Below are 16,990 nucleotides of genomic sequence, written 5' to 3'. Positions count from 1 at the left end.
GAAGCACAGCTACCTGCCTTCACTGAAATATACCTCAGGCTGAGATTTGGGGTGGGATAGCAGGTCAGTTGATCTTGCGCAGGAAGGTGCAGCTCTTTCATATCAGCTCAGCCACACCACCAGTCCATTCTTAAGCAACTGCAGACCAGGTCAGGTGTGTTTTAGCTTTCAGCCTTTGGGGATTATTTGGCCAACAAATAGTCTTTTGGGAAGAATATAGCAGTCCCAGGAATTAACAGGTCAGAATGTTCACACAAGTTAACTTTTTTCTAATGATGAGTGTGAAGGTAACAGAAGCTGATCCTAGTTAGTTCTTCTAACTTAAACTAATTTTCACTATTGACAAGTGAAGCAAAGGTTGCATGGGACCAAAGGCTGAAGCTTGGCCATCTAGCATTCCTAGCAAAATGATTTCCTACAAGCATTCCTTTTCTTCTGCATTCCATCCTGCACCTGCCCAAACCTGATAGTAGGTTGTCCTGTGTTAGCTGCTGTGGTGGTGCCCTGCACCCAGGCCAGCTAAAGGAGCCTTGGACCCTTTCTTTCTCGGGCCCCTGCCCAGCACCTTCCTACAGAGATGACTTAAAAAGAGTGAAAAAGAAAAAAAAAGGAAAACCATGCCATTCCCAGAAATCTGGCTCCCCTTTCTCCTTCTATTCTAGGTGCCCGTCGTCCATCTTCACTGCTTCCATGGCCCTTTCATACTCACAACTTTTGGCTTCTCTCTGGGCACCTGAACAAAGGACTAAAATTGCCACTGCAGGCTGTTTTTAGGTCTTGTGTAAAACTCTTGCACAGCCTTGCTAATGCAAATTTCAGTTTTTCCTCTAGGACAAACACTTTTACCAAAATATGCAACTTTTTCTTGCTGGAAAGAGAGATTGTCCTGTGATTTCTACCCATTTCCTGAGGCCTGTGGAAATAAACCTTTATGTACTTAAAGTTATACAGAAAATAGAATAAAATTAATACCAAACTCACTTAGTATTTATGTATATTTGCCGAACAGAGATGTAAGAACTTCGAAAAGAAAAATGACACCAAGGATAAGAAACTACTCTTTATTTTAGACAACTTCATAAAATTGTTTTCACCCGTCCCCACTTCTTGCCTTTCATCCCCTTGTTTTAGTTGAAAAGTCTTGAAAGAGGTGAAAGAAAACCAGAGGGTAAACTTTGTGGCACTTAATAAAGTGCTTCCCTCAAACGGAGCTAATCATTTCCACAAACTGGCATTCTGCAGGACAGTCTTCCAAAAGTGGTGCTAGGATTTCATGGGGTGAGATATTGTCTTTAGCAGGAATTCTCAAAAAGTCCTTAATATTCTAAGGTTGGTTGATCTCCAAGAGAAAAGGGTTATGGAACATTCCCTAAGCTTTCTTGAGAAATCTTTTTTTTTTTTTTTTCACAGAACGTATCAGAAGCAGTTTGGAGTGTGCTGGTAATACACATTTTTGAGATGGAAGTTAGAAAAGCCTGATCTCTTCCCATTTTTTCCCCTCCCATTCTTTGCTAATACCAGCAATAGAGTAACTCTGGAATCCAGACCACCAGTCCTATTCAGAAGGGACAGGTTTATCAAGGGTGGAATGGAAAGAACCAGCTACCTCCTTTTTCGTTTTAATTTTTAAACATTTTTCTTTAAACCTCCCTACCATCCCCATCTAAGTTAAGCAATATGAATACTTCTTGCCTTAAGCAATCCAATTGGGTGCTACTTCCCTCCTTTTGTGACAGAGCAACTAATTCATCACTACCTAAGGAGACAGTGCTACCAAGGCAAGATCATGGGCTGCCAGAATTTGTAAAATAATACCCAAGACACCACAGAAAGCAACATACTCAGAGGAGGGCAGCCTTAAAGAAATTACATGGATGCATTAGCCAAGCAATACTTTTCCGAGCACTGGTCAAATCACCAGAACAGTTAAGAAAGCATTTTATGTGAATACCTCAGACCTGGGTACTGGCCCCTTGGCTTGAGATTTTCCTGAGAAAGTCATTCATCTTAGACTATCTCATTGGTTTAGTTTGTTCAGTCTCTTCCAGGCCTGGGCAAAGCTCTGCCACTGACCTGACTCCTGATTCCTAAGAGAGTCTAACCATATCAAAGGTTGTAAAACAAGCTCCATGGCTATTAGCTAATTAAACTGGCATTCAACACCATCTGCTGATAGGATGAGGCAAAGGATAAGATTCATATCTTGGATCTTTCCAAGTGGGGCATGTTCGATGATGACTAGAGAAAAGGATTAGTTGCTAGCTGGATCTGAGCTCAGGCTTGGGCATAGAGGGAACTGGTTTGGAAGTGAGAGGGGTTCCCTGAGCTCTGGTTCAGACTACAAGGGTTTCACTCAAGGAAGGGTATGATGTTGGTGTAAAACCATTCTTCAGACAGTTGAAGATGGTCACCTTCAAGAGCCAGGAACACCAGCTGTCCAGCCTTGTCCATTGCCTTTAGCCCCAAGCGGTCCTGCAGAGAAAAAGGCCATAATTAAGAAGCTTAATGGTTTCACAGTAAAATCATAAATAATGTTAATGAGAGATTCTCAAAAATACAGTATTTTCTCTTTGAGTATTAAAATTTAGGTAAATGAAATGCCAACAAGGATACTTCCCTCCCATTTTTTTCCCTAAACATTAAAAACATGTTTTTGATGGCTGTTCCTCTCATTGCTTGAAGCCTTAGGTGGTAGGATTTTAGTCCACCATATATCTAAGCTGACTTGTCTTCTCTTAGGACACCATGGGGATGGGTTGGTGGTCTATTAGTGTCTTCTAATTTTTATGGGAAAAAAAAATTGGGAAAAAAAAAAGTTATGTGCCATTGAGGTTGTTCTATACAGAGTTTTATACTCTGCTTTCTGAAAAGTTTCCCAAAGCTTCTGGAGGACCACTTACAAGTGGGCAAGCCATGGACAAAACTGCCTCAAAATGTCAAGTGGGACCGAGCCAAAGATGGGAGAACATTAGCTACAGAACTTACAACATACCCAACTCTTAGATAACAAAACTCAGACACTTCCACATTCTGCAGCTGAACAAGTCATGACTCAGCTGGGGTGCTGAAGAACAAGTGTGGTTGGGAAGATGAGCAGTTAGGATGGTGCCAGAATGCTGCTCCTGCTGTTCAGTTGCTCAGTCGTGTCTGACTCGACTCCATGGACTACAGCACGCCAGGCCTCCCTGTTCATCACGAATTCCCCGGAGTCTACCCAAACTCATGTCCATTGAGTCTGTGATGCCATCCAACCATCTCATCCTCTGTCGTCCCCTTCTCCTCCTGCCCTCAATCCTTCCCAGCATTAGGGTCTTTTCAAATGAGTCAGCTCTTTGCATGAGGTGGCTAAAGTATTGGAGTTTCAGCTTCAACATCAGTCCCAATGAACACCCAGGACTGATCTCCTTTAGGATGGACTGGTTGGATCTTGCAGTCCAAGGGACTCTCAAGAGTCTTCTCTAACACCACAGTTCAAAAGCATCAAACCACCAATTTGAAACTCATGACAAGTTCTTGGTTGTAACTTGCAAAACTCTTAACAGACCCTAGCTTCCTTTTACCTCACCCGCGGCGGGGCACCAGAGGCAAGAGAAAAGCCAAGAGATGACAATTGGCCTCTGAAATTACTTGGGATCTGAACAGAAGGCAAGTGGTTCAGATGCAGCATCTCTGCACTTTAGGGAGAGTTATCTCCAAGATAAAAGCCTAAGAGTGTGGGAGACTCCGGAACTGGGAGTGGTGAAAAGCTGCTTGAGAAAAAGGCCTCCTGCTGAGCAAAATTCATAGCTCTGTTCCTCCCAGTCCCCTGTCAGTGCCTGGTTTAAAAACAGGACTTCATCATCTGTTGATATTAGTGTTTTAAAGTAACAGCCCTCCATGTTTTTGTCACGTGGGGGCTCTTTGGATTTGTTGTGGACTGTGCCTCAGCAAAGGAAGCCAGTTCTAACCCTGTTATCAGGAGTTAGAGATATGTCCCTTGCCCAGGCCTGAAAACACGAACAGGTCCTTCAACCTTCAGGATGGAGACTTCCGTGGACCAGTGCCGGATAAGCTGGTGCCACAATCAGCAGCCTAACGAGCCTTGCCCACAGCACGTGCTGTGCTGAGTGTACAGGGCCAGGTGTGTCACCCAAGCACCTAGCAGCTCCCAGAATAGAGCTGACAAGGACTGCACCTCTCCCCAGTTACCTGTGTGTATAGGGTGCTCTCCTGTAAGGGAATGGTCTCCTTGGCTTGGCCACTTCTGTAAAATCCAAACCACTACAGGAGAGGAGGAAGAAAGGTCAGATCAGACACATGGTGAACACTGCCAAACTATTTCAAGACTGGCTAGTAGCTACGACTACCGACAGACAACTCCCTAACGCTGCAGCAAGGAGGGACAACAAAGTGTGTCTTGAGTCATTTTTTCTTAAGGGTGGATCCTGAGGTATGAGTTAATCATTCCGAAGAGCTTTCCGATTCCCTAGAATTGCTGCTTCCTACAGTTACTGAGCACCTACTCTGTGAAAATCCTTGTGCTGTATAAACATTCAAAGATGAATTTATGTATACAGTCCCTATTTTTAAGCAGCTCTGGTCCAATGCACAGATACAACTAATTGTTTAGCATGGGGGTCAGCAAACTTTTCCATAATAACCAAACACAACATAATTTAGGCTTTAAGGGGCCAAGTGGTTGCAACTACTAAATACTGCCATTGTAATGCAAAAGAAGCCACGAGACAATATTTTTGAAATGAATACAGCTGCATTCTTTTTTTCCTCTGTCTTTCCCCACCAGCCCCCAGCTGCATCCCAGCATGGCATTCAAGATCCTGAACAGGGATCAAACCCACATCCCCTGCAGTGGAAGCTCATTGTCTTAACCACTGGACTGCCAGGGAAGTCTCAATATGGCTGCATTCTAATGAAACTATTTATAGACATTGAAATTTGTAATTCGTGTCATTTTCACATCATCAAAGTTTTTTACTTTTTCCTACCATTTAAAAACAAAAACCGTTTTCCTTTGTGGGCCATACAAAAGCAGGTGCAGGGTGGATTCAGCCCATAGGCTGTGGTGTGCTAGTCCCTGGTGCTCTGACACAGTGTGATGAACACTGATATGATAGAGGCTGATAATTCTTAAGAGGGAGCAAATTCTGTTTAGAAGAGGGGTGGCTTTCTGGATGGAGGAAATGACATTTGAGCTGAATGGGAGCTTGTCAGGGGGAGAAGCCCAGGGAAGGGCATTTTAGAGACTAAAGCATGAACAAAGGAACACAAAAGAAGAAACACATGCCAGGAGCAGGGCATTTCAATTAGCGCAATATGACTTGGTCAGAGAGGGGATGAAGTGATCAACGAAGTAAGATTAGGCTGGAAAGAAATCAAAGTCAAGTCAAGGCTGAACGTGAATGTGAACCTCAGAGAGTTATAGATTTTGGACTGGTGCTGCTGAACCTTCTCTAGATCACAGATGTCTGAAAATCTAGACAATCTAAATTGTCTAGACCATTCCTCAGAGAATGCAACTTCAGCTGACCCTTGAACATGGGTGTGAACTGCTTGGGTCCACTTATATGTGGTTTTTCAATACTGTGGATGCTGAGGGACAACTATAAGTTATATGCAGATTTTTGACTGTGCAAAGCATCAGCGTCCCTAACCGCTATGTTGTTCAAGGGTCAACTGTATATAAGTTTGCAAACAGTTTTGGGTGGTGGGGAGTTATAACCCTGAGTGTCCCATTTATAGAACTCAGAACCCCTGCTCTACACAAATGTGAGTGAAAGGGACTGACAATTTTTCCCAGCAGGCATCTGTGGGGTTGTTTTTTGTTTTTTTAAATTGATTTATTTATTTGGCTACATTGGGTCTTAAGTTGCAGTATGTGGGATCTTATTTCCCTGACCAGGGACTGAACCTGCATCCCCTGCATTGGGAGAACAGTTTTAACCACTGAACCACCAGGGAAGTCCCCAGGCAGCTGTGTTTTAATGCCACTTTCTCTGCCGGTCTCCTGGCACGTTGTGGCCTAAGAAGCGTCTCACCTCAGAATCCACAGGGTCCACAATGGAATCATTGAGGAATTTCACCATCACAAACTTCTTAAGGGCCATCAGGTTTTTCTTGTAGGACTCATTGACACCCTGGAGGAAAAGTCAATAGTAAGAACCTTGGGGACATTACCATCAGATTCTAGCCAGGGAATTAAAACCTTTCAGTGCTCTGGTCTCCCTGACCCTGGGTTTCTTCTCCATGGTAATGGGCTGCTTTTCTCGCTTCCTGCCCAGAATACACCAGGTACAGCCTTTTTCTTAGCATGCCATCTGATTGACAACACTCCCAGCAACCATGGCGTACAGATGGCGACCATGAATGGCCACCATGAATCTGTCACTGCGCTCCACAAGTCTCCATCACATAGGTTAAACGCTTCTAGCCAGAGAAAGCCAAGGCAAAATAAGAAACTGCAAACTGAGTAGTTCTGCCATACTCTTCTGTTCCCATCACCCCCTTTCAAATTCTGTTTTGTGTGTTTGTTTTAAACCTCCAGACAAGCCAATAAAAATTGGGCCAGAATCTACCAACCCATGTTCATCTCTAGGACACATTCAGTCCCCTGTGCAGTCTCTCTTCTTACGTAAATCACTCTTCTGAAAAAATATGACCCCAAAGCGAGCCACTGGAAAGGCTTCCCTCAGTAAGGCAGCAGTGAGGTTCCTGCCAGCCAGCACCTATTGAGCTCACCCTGCTGCCTCAACACTAGGCAAGAGGAAGAACCTGCAGGAAGAAAGCCAAATGAATTTCAGCCTCCCTAGAAGGAACTGAACCTCATAAGCACTGCCTCCCACAACACAGAACTTCTGGTTTCCTGGGTTCTGTCTGGGGTATTTTGGACAGTCACTGCTCATCTGTTTATAATGTCCCTAACAGGAAAGCGAATGCATAATTATGGTAGCCTGGGTTGGGTGCTTACTCTCTCTTGATTAATATCCGCCAGGAAGATGCTGTGGTTGCGGTATATGTCTTCCTTGATGGGGTCGTGCCAGTATTCTGCTTGCACCAGGCTGTGGGAGAAAGAGCAATAAAGGTGACCAAGCTGCACGTTAGTCAGCATGCCTGAGGCATGGCCCTGGGCACAGGCCACCAAAAGACCAGAGCTTTCTGTTCCTGCTGCCTGATCCCTTTTTCTTTAGCATCTCCTATGCTCCTTCCTTCTTGTCCTTGAGACCTAGCTTAAACATCTTTTCTTCAAAGACCATTCTGGCCAAACTAGGGACCTCCTCCATTACTGTCCATCACTGCATCTTGTTTCTTTCTGCCACAGCCTTAGCTGGTGCTAAGGGGGATCTAGTTCCCTGATCAAGGATCGAACCCAGGCTCCCCTGCATTGGGAACTCAGAGTCTTAACCACTGGACCACCAGGGAAGTCCCCGTGTTATCTTATTTTTAACTTCCAGGATCTCTCTCTTAACTCTCTAATGATTGGTTTTATTTGAACTCTTTTCTAGAGTCATGGATGATCTATTTCTGAAGATAATCATATAAGCTTTTTTTTTAAGGTTTCCTTCAGCTTCTCGAATTGCCATCTGTCTCTTCCAAGTCCCTTTTTACTTTTTGTTGTTTTGATCTGTCTTTTATTTTGGAAGCTTTCCTCAGATGTCTGACGGAGGGGTGGACGGAGGGGTGGGCTGGTGGTCCTTGGCTCACTGTTCATATTTAAACAAGGGCTTCTCTGATAGCTCAGTTGGTAAATCTGCCTGCAATGCAGGAGACCCTGGTTCAATTCCTGGGTGGGGAAGATTCGCTGAAGAAGGGATAGGCTACCCACTCGAGATCTCTTGGGCTTCCCTTGTGGTTCAGCTGGTTAAGAATCCACCTGCAATGCGGCAAACCTAGGTTCAATCCCTGGGTTGGGAAGATCACCTGGAGACGGAAAAGGCTACCCACTTCAGTATTCTGGCCTGGAGAATTCCATGGACTGTATTGTCCATGGGGTCGCAAAGAGTTGGACAGAACTGAGCCACTTTCATTGAGCTAAATGGAAGTTCTTCACATAAGACACAGTTTATCTACTGGTGGTTTCACTACGTGGTAGTCAGAAGGAGTCCTGATTTGTTGGAGGATTGCAAAACATCAACCTGCAGATCTTCTCTCTGGGACCAATCAGTTTTTTCAGGGAGGGATCCATCAAACTTCTGCCAAGGAGGTAATAACCTGGCTGCTATTACTCTGGGAATCAAACAGGAGGGGGTGGGTTTTCAATATAGTGTCTTATCACCATCCTGTGCTTATTATCCCAAAGTCTGGTACTTCTTGAGTTAAACTGCTCCAGAAAATAAATTTGGCTTCTCTTGTCAGGGTTGGGGACGAGCAGTCACTTGGACATACACTTAAGGGATTCGGGGAGTCTGATCATTGTTTCTACAGATTTTCAATGAAGAGTCTCATGCACTTACTCTACCAAAGTATCTTAGATGTCAAATTCCTGAGTCTTTCTGAGATTATAAAAAGTGAACTGGTCCCTTCTTGTCAGTGTTTCCTTCAACACACATAAAGGTTTCAGAATTTTCTGCTCTGCTAAAACAATTATCACTCATTCATCTGCTTTCTTTCAAAAACCGTGTTGACATCTTTTTTATTACCTCCTCTCCTCTCCTGTTCTCTTTGCCCTTGTGAGTTTATCACAGTTTATTCTTTTGCTTTATTGTTGTTTAGTCACTAAGTCATGTACGATTCTTTTGTGACCCCATGGACTATAGCCCGCCAGGCTCCTCTGTCCATGGGATTCTCCAGGCAAGAATACTGGAGTGGGTTGCCATGCCCTCCTCCAGGGAATCTCCCTGACCCAGGGATCAAACCCAGTCTCTTATGTCTCCTGCATTGGCAGGCAGGCTCTAGCGCCACCTGGGAAGCCCCATAACCATACTAGTTGATCCCAAATCTCAGCTATCACCCAGAATATTCCAGACCTACTAAATCCAAATTTCTAGGATGTAGCCCTGGAATTCATTTTTAATGAATTTTCCAGGGGGTCTGACATATAATTCAGGTTTGGGAACAACTGAAGGACAACATACTCCAAAAGTAATTCTGAATATTTTTAAATACCCAAACATATGTAGTTGAGGACACTGATGTAAGAGGTTAACCCTTTGCTGTTGACAATATAAAGAATCTGTCCTTCAAATATTAACAGTGATTTCTTAGCCAGAATAATTTCTATAGGCTTTGTTTTTTAAAGATGAAAATGTATTGTTGCAATTATATTCTTCTTATATAGAAAAATGTCCTCCCTTTCTTTAAATTACTATTAGGGCAGTTTTAGGTTTACAATAAAATGAAGCAGATAGTATAAACATATTTACAATCATTTGAATATCACTAGCAACTACTCCTAGAATCACGATTAGCATGAAAGTCTGCATGATATTATCATGCAGTGACAGTTCTGCATCCTTTTCAGCTAACCACACATACCGTTCCTGTATAGCTTTGTTGTAAGCCCCAGCATTCAGTGTTTTTCTGATGAAGTCACAGATGTGTGAGCTTTCTCCTGGGCACCGAGGGAGTCCAAAAACACCTACAGCAGTAGGAGACAAATATCCATGCCTTCAATAATCATGTCCTGAATACCTACTATGTGCAGGGCATTGAGAGAAACAAAAACCAGAAATAGATCCTGATTTCATTTATTCATTTCTTACGGAAATAATGTATTTGGAATTAATACTTTAACCAGCTTCCTCCTGGTGTTCCCTCTCTTTTCTGCCTCAGGCCCTTTGCACCTACTCCCCTCTGGAGGATGCACTTCTCTTACTGCTTCAATGGGAGGCCTCATTCTCATCTCTTGGGGTCTTGGCTTAGAGAAGTCATATCTGAGAACCTTAACTCAAGCAGTGCTTAACCCCTGTTCCTCCCCCGACCCAGTTATACCTGCATCCTCATCAATAACATTTTGGGGGGTACCAAACATACCAATTCTAAGTATATATTGGCAATAATTAATTTAATCCTTACAACCACCCTGCAGAGTAGAAATCATTATTTACAGCATATTACAGATAGGAAACTTTTAAATAGAGAGGTTAGATACTTTGTCCGAGGTTAGAGAGTAAGTGATAGAGCCAAGATATGAACATGAGCAGTTTGGTTCTAGTGTCCATGCCTTTCACAAATATAACCACTATCCTTCCATTACTGTATTTTTTTCTTTATCACAGTTACTATTATCTGTATTTATTTTGTTTGCTTGTTTTGTGTCTAGTCTCCCCCTACTAGGATGGAAGTTTCATGAAGGCAGAAACCTTATCTGTCTTGTTTTGAGGTTTTCAATAAATATTCGTGGAATCAATGAATGAATGATAAAGCTGTTTCTACCAATTTGCCTCTGAATAAAACATATACTTTTAAAAAGTATTTTCCTACCTATTATTTTATTTCATCCTCTGAAAAATTCCCGTGTAAGATGGGCAGCGTTTTATTTTAGCTTCTCTCTGGGAAAGGGACCCCATGATACCAAATTACTTCCCCAATTAACACTTAATTGGATGAATCCAATTTCCGGATTATAAGGGGAATCCTGCTCCTACACTCAACCAGCTTAACAGCTAAATCCATCAGAACAGAAATAAAGTTCTATCCTAAGACACATCTGCCCCAAAAGTTTATTGATTCTATCTAAATAACAAACCTGTTGGGGTTTTTTTTTTTTTGAAAGATTTTAATTTCTGCTGTTAATTTTATAGACAAAAAAAGCCTAGACACTATTCTTTGCCTAAGTCCCAATTCAATAGGACACCACTCATGTCAGAAAACAGGAAAGGTTGTTGGACTTTCCAAATTCCTCAACCACTGCCTGCTATATGGCTGCAACCATCTCAACTGCAGGAAATCATATCAATTAAACTAGAGAAAAGTAGGTGGTAATGTAATGACTCCCCTGTGTTCCAGGTCTCTGGAATCCTATTTTGTCATCATTGCTGGTTAGTTTGTTATAACTTGGAAAAACAGGATTTGGGACAGGATGGCTGATTTCTTGTACAAATAGAGATGCTGGAATACTTTAGGTGAAGAGGACAAAGTTACCTTGATGTTGTCCCCCAACTGAGATGAGATTGACCATGGGAGGTGATGGGCATCTCTGAGCCACTGCCCGCCTGGAGGAAAGAAAAAGGATTATCAGTTTCCACTGTCAGATGGAAATAGATCATCAATAATCAACTTCCCAGGGGAGTCTAGGGGAGAATGGGTACATATATATGTATGACTGAGTCCCTTCACTGTTCACCTGAAACTCACAACATTATCTACTAATCAACTATACCTCAATACAAAATTAAAAGTTTAAAAAAAAACTTCCCAGATTAAGTTACTTAAGCTGTGGTTCCCCAAAGCCACAAAGTTTCAGGATTTATTTTCCTCTGATACGGCCAAACACAAATCTTTATTCCTTCATAGAAAATAAGCTCCACAGAGCTTCTTCCAAGGGGCTATTTTAGAAGAGTCTCCCATCCAAGGTAGGTGAAGATTCCAAAAACACTAAACGGATAGATCTATCTGAATCAAAGGGAAAACAGTCAGTTCCATGTGATACGATATATAAGTGGTATGATGTAACAGAAAGGGACTTACAGAAATTGGCCTCCCTGGGAGAATCCCATAGCATTGTAGCCTTGCTGCAATTTAGGATCCTTAGCAAGAATCTGACACACTGTTGTTACTTGGGAGTTGACATTCAAAAAGAAGCTGTTCTCCACATCCTAAAAGAGAAGCCACAGAGAAGTCAAAGTATGGGGCTGAACACAAGCACTGGCACTTTCTCTAAGAGGCAAACTTGTTTAGGTTGGTACTCTCATAAGCCACTCAAGAACTCAAGTATCATTGTATGGTCTTCTGCTAAAAATGCAAGGTAAAGCATTTTAATAGTATAGTCTACGAAATCAGTCAGCAAACCTTCAAAGGAACAGAACTGTGAAGCTCCTCACCTCTCTGAGAGTCTTCCCAATCTCTAAAGATAAGACGTAAATTCCAGGTATTTTCTTCTCAACCATTTTTTTAATAGCACCCATACTTAAGGGATTACAACAGCTGTCTCCTAGACAACAAAGACAATCATGGAAACTTACGGGTAAAAACAACATTATTTAAATTTTTAAAACTTTGTACTTCAAAGGCATTAATGAATATACACAAAGACAACACATAAAAGAAAATATTTGCAAAACATACTTAATAAGAGTTTAATATCTGGAACATACAAAGAACTCTACAAGTCAACAAGAAGATCATCTAATTAAAATGGGAAAAGGACTTAAACAGACATCTCTTCAAAGAAGATATACAAATGGCCAACAAGCACACGAAGCTATGTTCAACATCACTGGTCATTAAGGAAATGCAAATCAAAATCACAATGAGGTACCAAAGCAAACCTACTAAGATGCCTTTAAAGCCTTCAATTTTTTTTTTTAAATTACCTTATTTAAAAATGGAAAATAACAGACTTACCTGGTGGTCCAGTAGTTAAGAATCCACCTGCTAATGCAGGGGACATGGTCCTATAAGATTCCACATGCCACAGGGCAACTAAGCCTGTGTGCCACAACTACTGAGCCCACTCGCCCTAGAGCCTGTGCACAACAAGAGAAGCCACCTCAACGAGAAGCCCATGCACTGCAACTAGAGAAAGCCCTCACACAGCAATGAAGACCTAGTGCAGCCAAAAATAAAAAATAAATTAAAAAAAAAATTAAATAGAAAATAACAAGTGTTGGCAAGGATAGGGAGAAATAGAAACCCTTTACATTGCTGGTGGAAATGTAATATGGTGCAGCCACTGTGAAAACAATTTGATGGTTCCTCAAAAAGTTAAATACACAATGACCATTTGACCCATTAATTTCAATTCTAAATACATAACCAAGAAAAGTGAAAACATATGTCCCTACAGAGACTTGTACAAGAATACTTAAAGCAGCATTATCTGTAATAGCTAAAAGGTGGAAAACACTCAAATGTCCATCAATGGATGACTGGATAAACAAATTATGGTAGATATATACAGGAAAATATTATTCTGCCATAAAAAGAAACAAAGTATTGAAATATGCTACAACATAGATGAACTTCGAAAACGTTATTTTAAGTGAAATAAGCCAGAAATGAAACTGTATAGTTCCTTTTATATAACACCTCCAGAACAGGCAAACCCACAGAAACAGAAAGCAGACTGAACATTTCCCGGGGGTGATGGGAAGACGGGGTGAAGAGCGATTCTTTAAAATGGGGTACATGTATTTTCTGCAGTGATGAAAAAGTTTGGAAAACAGAGAGAAGTGGTTGCACAACATGAATACACTAAATGCCACTGAACTGTATGCTTCAACAGGCTAAGTGTATGTTACATGAATTTCACCTCAACAACAACAAAAAGAACAACATTTTTTGCTCAGCTCATGTTGTTAACAAGTAATAACTTCAAAAGCCCAATACGGTGTCAGGCGGACCCCAAATTCACAATCGAAAATAAGCAGAGGTGCCTGTTCTCTTATCATCTAGAACATCTGCAGTTCACAGGCCCCAAAGCACCTTGAAATCTTCTCTCTCTTTAGGGCCAGGACAAGACAAGTAAAGAAAGACACATAAAGAAAGCTCATGTAAGTGCTGACATTGAACTTACCTTCTGCATTGTTTTTTCTTCCTGTTTCAAGGAACCAAGAACTAAGAATAGGAAACAGACTGACTGCTGAGTAGGATAAGTGGGCTAAGCTCATTTTCCATTTTGAACTTAATCATTCCATTTTCAATCTGAGAGTTAAACTTAAAAAAATTTGTTTTTAAAGGAGGAAAAGAGCTCGAGCAAGTTCTATTTCTCGCACTGAACTATAATCATGGGTTACTTAGGTGGCTTCCAAATAGACTGACTGTTGTCTGGGAGGACACAGAGCTCTCATGTTCTCTTTTAACTCCACTGCAGTAGCCCGAGGCCCTGGCACAGACCCTTGAAAGAACTATCTCTACCTACTGACTCTAATTCCTCTCTGAACATTTTTCTTTCACCTATTCAGTAAGGTTCTCACTCTCACCACTCCCCTAAAAGTGGTTTAATCAAGGTCATTAGTGATCTTCCCATTGCTAAACCCAATAACCAATTCTTAGCCCTCATCTTAGTTGACCTATCACCAACATTTCACAGTTTATTATCCCTTCCTCTTGAAACATTTTCACGTGGTTTCCAGGGCATTGCACTCTCCTGACTCCACCTCCTCCCTAGCTGTTCTATCTCTGTCTCCTTTGCTAATTCCTCTCCATCCCCTCGGGGGCTTCCCTGGTGGCTTTGAGGTAAAGAATCTGTGACAATGGGTTTGATCCCTGGGTCGGGAAGATCCCCTGGAGAAGGAAATGGCAATCCACTCCAGTATTCCTGCCTGGAGAATCCCATGGACAGAGGAACATGGTGGGCTACAGTCCACAGGCTCAAAAGAGAGTCAGACATGATTGAAGCGACTTAGCACGCATGCATTCCATCTCTTCATCCTCCAGATGCTGGGAATGCCTCAGAGCTCGGACTTTAGACCTCTTTCCTCTTCTGAATATTGTCAATCCCTAGGTGATCTTGTCCAGTCTCATAGCTTTAAATACTAGCCATATGCCAAAGGTTCCCAACTTAATCCTCCAGCCTGTATCTGTCTCAAAACTCCATACTCCAAATGCCTCTACATCTCCTGAATATGTAACCAACATCTCAAATTTAGTAAGTCCCAAAGCACATTCTTGATTTTCACCCCAAATTTGTTCACCTTACAGGCTTCCCCATTTTGGTAAAATGACAACCTCATCCTTCTCGTTGTCCAGGCCAAAAACCATGGAATCATCCTTGACTCCTTTCTCATCCCATATATAATCTGTTAGCAAATCCTACTGGTTCTATCTTCAAACTGTATCCAAATGCTGACTACTTCTCAACATCTCCCCTTTTACTATACTTTTTCAAGTCACCGTCACCTCTTGTTTCAGTTCAGTTCAGTCACTCAGTCGTGTATGACTCTTTGCAACCCCATGGACTGCAGCACGCCAGGCCTCCCTGTCCATCACCAACTTCTGGAGCTTATTCAAACTCATGTCCATTGAGTCGGTGATGCCATCCAACCATCTCATCCTCTGTCATCCCCTTCTCCTCCTGCCTTCAATCCTTCCCAGCATCTTGTTTAGATTATTGCAAAAGCTTTCTAACTTTTTTCCCTGCAAAGGTCCATGACCTCCTACAATCTAGTCTCAATATAGCAACTCGTCGTTGTTCACTCAGTTGTGTCCAACTTTTTTTGACCCCACGGACTGCAGCATGCCAAGCTTCCCTGTCCTTCAACACCTCCTGGAGCTTGTTCAAACTCACGTCCATTGAGTCGGTGATGCCATCCAACCATCTCACCCTGCTGTCTCCTCCTCCTGCCTTCAGTCTTTTGCAGCATCAGGGAATACAGGAACTAGAGTGCTTTTAAAAAGCAAATCAGATCATGTCACTCATCTGCTCAAAACTCACAACAATGTCCCATCTCTTCTAGCCAAAGTTCCTACAGTAGCCTTAGTAGCCCCAACAACATATGCAGGCCATCCTCCTACCCCTATTTTCTTCTGACTCACCCCGTTTCAGCTACACTGACCTGAGTGTTGCTCCTTGAACACATTAGACATACTGGATATACATCTGCCTCATGGCTTTGCATTTGCTGATCTTTCCACCATATACTCACATGGCATCTCCTCTCATGGACTTCAGGCCTTTGCTCAGATAATCACTTTTTCAGTAAATCCTGACTTTGCTCTATGAAACTGCAAGCCTCCACTTGCACTCTCTATCCCCCCCACCCTCGCTTTATTTTCCTCCATTGCACGAATCACCATTTGACATATGTTTTATTTATTTATCGTTTGTCTCTTCCACTGGGAAGTTCTAAAAGAGCAAAGAGTTTAGTCTGTTTAGTTTACTGTATCCTCAAGATCCAGTAGGTAGTCAACAGCTACGCGTCAAAAGTATAAACGAATTACAGGTGCCTAAGAAATCTCTGTTCAATGCATGAATGAACAAAAGGATGGAGATGCCGCGGTCACGCAGGCACAACCCTGCCTTCCTGAGCGACAGTCGGATGCTGCACCCTGACGCCACTGCCGTGAGATTAAACCAGGACACAGCGTAAAACCCTACCGCAGTGCACAGCCCTCTGTGAGCGCTCACCAAAAGACAGCTCCTTCCTCATCTCCCTTTCCAATGCAGGGTAACCCCCAAATCCTAAAACGTCGAGCCAGTCCGGTGTTGTGTGACCATGGTCCTCGCCCTCCACGCTTGCACTCTGCAGACGCGAACCCAGGCTTGGAGAGGGAAAGGGTCGCCAAACCCTTTTGACTCTCTTCTCACTCCCTCCTTCACTCACCCATCCCATGCCAGATCACCAGCGGCAGGGGAACCGGCGGGTCGAGATGCCCCAGCGCCAGGGAAGTGCAGGAACCCAGCAGGAAAGCGAGAGCCAAGAGCCACAAGCAGCTGGACGACGCCATCTTGACTCTATCACATGACTGCGCTCCCCGTGCCCCGGCCTATATGCCGGCGCGGGCGCGGGCGCGGGCGCGGGCGCGGGCGGGTCGCATCCGCCACACCTCCGCCTGGGTTGCCCCGGGCCGACGGGCGTCTCCCCTGGCTCCTTGCCCCAGTAGACTGCTCGCCACCAGAAATCAAACGCATGCCAACATATACTCAGTGCTTCCTGTGCATCAAGCACTATTCTAAGCGCTTTACATCTGGTAACTGCTTTAATCCCCATCACGCCCGAATACCCTTCTCCCCATTTTACACTTGAGGCACTGAGAATTTGGGTTAGGAACCAAGGTCACAGAGATAGTACGTTGGTGGATCCAAAGGCTTTGTTCTTACCCTTGCATCGCCCTGCCTTTGGAAGAAAAGTACTTTGTGGAAGAGAAGGAAGAAGGGAAGGAGGAAGGAAAAAAG

General features: G+C 43.0%; 1 protein-coding gene and 1 non-coding gene across 6 annotated transcripts; one reads left to right on the top strand and one right to left on the bottom strand.

Annotated features, from left to right (window-relative positions):
• Positions 1–1,047: 1,047 nt before the first annotated feature.
• PPT1 (palmitoyl-protein thioesterase 1) lies at positions 1,048–16,558 on the bottom strand. 5 transcript variants are annotated; one of them, XM_081493997.1, is made up of 10 exons: positions 16,223–16,558; positions 15,383–15,481; positions 11,976–12,085; positions 11,623–11,750; positions 11,077–11,147; positions 9,469–9,571; positions 6,965–7,055; positions 6,036–6,134; positions 4,189–4,260; positions 1,048–2,472 (listed from the first exon to the last, which is right to left on the bottom strand). In XM_081493997.1, the coding sequence occupies exons 2-10, from the start codon at positions 15,456–15,458 to the stop codon at positions 2,350–2,352; spliced, it is 873 nt and encodes a 290-aa protein (XP_081350123.1). In that variant the 5' UTR covers positions 15,459–15,481; positions 16,223–16,558; the 3' UTR covers positions 1,048–2,349. The 5 variants fall into 5 exon arrangements, with proteins under 5 accessions (XP_081350123.1, XP_081350122.1, XP_081350121.1 ...); XM_081493996.1 differs by having other exon boundaries at positions 16,419–16,558; XM_081493995.1 differs by lacking the exon at positions 15,383–15,481 and having other exon boundaries at positions 16,419–16,558.
• Positions 2,655–2,802, top strand: LOC145508148 (small nucleolar RNA SNORA79). The gene has a single exon (XR_014055405.1). It is a non-coding gene; the product is annotated as a small nucleolar RNA SNORA79 (small nucleolar RNA).
• Positions 16,559–16,990: the final 432 nt, after the last annotated feature.

The sequence above is a fragment of the Giraffa tippelskirchi genome, chromosome 5, assembly GCF_054371585.1.
Source record: "Giraffa tippelskirchi isolate mGirTip1 chromosome 5, T2T-mGirTip1v1.2.pri, whole genome shotgun sequence".
Classification (NCBI taxonomy): Eukaryota; Metazoa; Chordata; class Mammalia; order Artiodactyla; family Giraffidae; genus Giraffa; species Giraffa tippelskirchi.
This window is presented reverse-complemented; position numbering and strand designations above follow the sequence as displayed.